Source organism: Balaenoptera physalus, assembly GCF_965194825.1.
Source record: "Balaenoptera physalus genome assembly, chromosome: 4".
In the NCBI taxonomy this organism is placed as follows: Eukaryota; Metazoa; Chordata; class Mammalia; order Artiodactyla; family Balaenopteridae; genus Balaenoptera; species Balaenoptera physalus.
The window spans coordinates 90,154,610-90,159,021 of NC_138891.1; the positions used below are offsets into that span (position 1 = coordinate 90,154,610).

General features: G+C 37.2%; 1 protein-coding gene across 2 annotated transcripts in view; it reads left to right on the forward strand.

The window, feature by feature from the left end:
* The window catches only part of MORC1 (MORC family CW-type zinc finger 1), a 363,536-nt gene that overhangs the window by 121,487 nt on the left and 237,637 nt on the right, over window positions 1-4,412 (forward strand). For both annotated transcript variants that reach the window (XM_082460154.1, XM_082460155.1), the window contains one exon: window positions 177-257. In XM_082460154.1, the coding sequence (XP_082316280.1) occupies window positions 240-257 (18 nt within the window). In that variant the 5' untranslated portion in view covers window positions 177-239. The remainder of the gene's footprint in view (window positions 1-176; window positions 258-4,412) is intronic.

Genomic DNA, 4,412 nt, shown 5'->3' on the forward strand with positions numbered 1-4,412 from the left:
GAGCATTGGAGGAGCCCTCTATTTAGGGGAGAATTACTAAGTCAAAGGATGCTAAATGAAAAGTTGGTATTGTAAATGTATGAATCTGTTCAAGGATGATACAAAAAGTGAGGACTGTGGTCAAAGTAGGCAGTGCATGTCCTGTTTAAAGGCACTGAAATTCTCATTTTCTAAAGCCCCCATACAGGTTAAATGGAACACATCAATAAGACACTGGCCCTTTGGCCCTGCTCCAGTGAATGTCTTTGGAAGTACAGGTGAGTGGGATTGTCCTCTGCAGAGCACTGAGGTGGGGTTTTATGGGTGAGTAGAATCTACACAAGCAGAGCAATAGGGAAAGAGGGTTCCAGAGAGGAAGAATGTTACAGAACAGGATACCTACAGAACTGACAGCTAGGGTTGTTATGTGACACAGGTAGATCAGTTTTTTTAGGGTCCTTTTAAGGTAGTCAATTTTGTTAGAGTAGAGGCACCATATAAAGAAGACTGGAAAATAAGAATGGAAAAATTCAGATTGTGTTTGGCTACAAATCCTGGAGTAATACATGTGGAATCAAGTGATTCATTTGAGCAACAAAGTTACCATTAAAATAATATTTCCAAATGAATCTCAAGTACCGGTTAGAATGCTTTGGAGGAAGAAGGAATTGGAATGAGTTCCTGTGACTGCACACACTCAAGTAGAGGCTGGTTTGCCACTTAATCAGAGGTGATATATTGCAAGTAAACAAATCACCTGGGGACCTTGTTAAGACAGAGTCTGATTCAGCAGGTCTAAGACGAGGTCTGAGGTTCTACATTTTGAACAAGCTGATGCTGCTGATGCTGCTGGTTCCTAACTACACTGTAAGTTGCAAGGAGATAGATGACCTCTGAATTCACTTACAACCTGTAGATCCTTGATTTTACTACCTAGCATGCTGAGAAACAGGCTAAAAATTTGCATTCAATATTAGCTTGAGTCATTCTGCTTGTCTCTATACGTGAAATTATGCATTTCAGAATGCCAGGTCAAACCATGCAAAACAAGGATTAAACACAGCTCCTTGCCTTGCAATTACCTCACCACACACTGTGAGTTAACAGGAGCAAGGAGAAAATAAGCACAAGATTCCAAAAAGATTGGAACTAGACTTGAGTTTAGTGATGATGAAAGAAAGATATAAAAGAAAGAACTGTGGGACTTAATCATAGATTAGTTTTGTTTTATTTAAGAATATGGTTTGGCTATGTGGAATCTAAAACAAAAGTCAAACATAAAAAAAGAGTAGAAAAGTGGTTGCCAGGGGTGGAGGGTGGGGGAAATAGAGAGAGGTTGGTAAACAGGTACAAACTTTTAGCTCTAAGGTGAATAAGTTCTAAGGATCTGATGTATAACATGATGACTATAGTTGATGATACTATGTTGCACAACTGAAATTTGGTAAGAGAGTAGAACTTAAAAGTTCACACCAAAAAAATAAAAAAGAGATGAATATGTGAGGTGATGGCTGTGTTTATTAACTAGATGGGGAGAATTCTTTCACAATGTATACCTATATCAAATCACCACAAGGTACACTTTAATCTTACAATTTTGTATGTCAATTATACCTCAATAAAGTTGAAATGAAAAAACATATCATTTGGTCTTACCAATCAATATTATACTTAATCCTACCACATCATCATATAATTCCCATGAAACTGCATGTGAACAAAATACTTTCTCAAATCAATTTTTCCTAGTGGCTCCTTTTAGACCTTGAGGTCATATAGAAAATACTTCATCAGCAGCATGTTAAAAATATTTAAGAATCACAAACTTTCATTTTAAGGAGTTTCCTGCATGGACACCTTTTTACTTTTAGTTCTTTGACATAATCACTTTTATAAAGTTAGTTAAACATTATTACTTTAATATTCATTTTAATCACTCATCAAAAGCACTTACAGGTTGTTTTATCTGTTGGAAAGGGGTGAGGATGACCTTACAGAGGAACTGAGATGAAAGCTGATGGTGAACAGAATTATTCTTAGCATGAACTATTAGGAATGGGTAATTATAAAATAGAACATGGTGTGTTCTTGGATTGGAAGAATCAGTATTGTGAAAATGACTATACTACCCAAAGCAATCTACAGATTCAATGCAATCCCTATCAAACTACCAATGGCATTTTTTACGGAACTAGAACAAAAAATCTTAAAATTTGTATGGAGACACAAAAGACCCCAAATAGCCAAAGCAGTCTTGAGGGAAAAAAACGGAGCTGGAGGAATCAGACTCCCTGACTTCAGACTATACTACAAAGCTACAGTAATCAAGACAATATGGTACGGGCACAAAAACAGAAACATAGATCAATGGAACAAGATAGAAAGCCCAGAGATAAACGCACGCACCTATGGTCAACTAATCTATGACAAAGGAGGCAAGGATCTACAATGGAGAAAAGACAGTCTCTTCAATAAGTGGTGCTGGGAAAACTGGACAGCTACATGTAAAAGAATGAAATTAGAACACTCCCTAACACCATACACAAAAATAAACTCAAAATGGATTAGAGACCTAAATGTAAGACCGGACACTATAAAACTCTTAAAGGAAAACAAGAAGAACACTCTTTGACATAAATCACAGCAAGATCTTTTTTGATTCACCTCCTAGAGTAATGGAAATAAAAACAAAAATAAACAAATGGGACCTAATGAAACTTCAAAGCTTTTGCACAGCAAAGGAAACCATAAACAAGATGAAAAGACAACCCTCAGAATGGGAGAAAATATTTGCAAACGAATCAACGGACAAAGGATTAATCTCCAAAATATATAAACAGCTCATATAGCTCAATATTAAGAAAACAAACAACCCAATCCAAAAATGGGCAGAAGACCTAAATAGACATTTCTCCAAAGAAGACACACAGATGGCCAAGAAGCCCATGAAAAGCTGCTCAACATCACTAATTATTAGAGAAATGCAAATCAAAACTACAATGAGGTATCACCTCACACCAGTCAGAATGACCATCATCAAAAAATCTACAAACAACAAATGCTGGAGAGGGTGTGGAGAAAAGGGAACCCTCTTGCACTGTTGGTGGGAATGTAAATTGATACAGCCACTATGGAGAACAGTATGGAGGTTCCTTAAAGAACTAAAAATAGAATTACCATATGACCGAGCAATCCCACTACTGGGCATATATGCAGAGAAAACCATAATTCAAAAAGACACCTGCACCCCAATGTTCATTGCAGCACTATTTACAATAGCCAGGTCATGGAAGCAACCTAAATGCCCATCGACAGACAAATGGATAAAGAAGATGTGGTACATATATACAATGGAATATTACTCAGCCATAAAAAGGAACGAAATTGGGTCATTTGTTGAGACGTGGATGGATCTAGAGACTGTCATACAGAGTGAAGTAAGTCTGAAAGAGAAAAACAAATATCGTATATTAACGCATATATGTGGAACCTAGAAAAATGGTACAGATGAACCAGTTTGCAGGGCAGAAATTGAGACACAGATGTAGAGAACAAATGTATGGACACCAAGGGGGGAAAGCCACAGGGCTGTGGGGGTGGTGGTGTGCTGAATTGGGTGATTGGGATTGACATGTATACACTGTTGTGGATAGCACTGATGACTAATAAGAACCTGCTGTATAAAAAAAAATTTTTTTTAATTAAAAAATTAAAAAAAACAGAACATGATGAATTTACTTGTTTTAAAATCAAAAGGATATTGAATTTTAATAATGGGAGTAGGTCGTAGGATTTTTGTTTATATAAAGTATGTTGACTATAGAATAGTGGAATTTAAGGAAAGAAAAGTGTTCTTTGAAATCATGTATTCCATTGCCTTCATTTTACAAATGAGAAAATCAAGGCTCAGAGCATCTGAGTGATTTGCCCATGACCGCTCAGTATTTTAGCAGCGAGGGAGGAATGCAGTTCTCTCTAAGCAGTCCTGAGCTGTTTCCACAACACCATATAGATATATTTTGGATAACCAATAATCTCACCATTACTCAGATTAGATATTATCCCTTAATATGTCCCATCATTTCAGAGGAAAGACGTTAGTGATACCTTTATGTGATCAGAGATTTTACTGAGGAAGAAGGCCTTTAGTTTGTCAGTAAAAAATTGCATAGCAAATGAATAAGCAGAAGGATGAAGAAGGGATTTTAGAACCCAGAGGTGACAGTGTAGCAAAGTGCAAAAGCAGAAGTAGCAGGAGACAATCCTGGGACCTGAGGATACTGACTAGTTGGAGGTATTGGGGCAGCAAAATTGGGTGAGAGGGTGGGACTAATGATCAAAGATCTAGGAAAGCCAGGCAAGTAGTTGAATTTAGTGCCAGAACTTAATTGAACTTAATGTCAGAGTGCAGGGCCAGCACCAGTGGTGTGCAG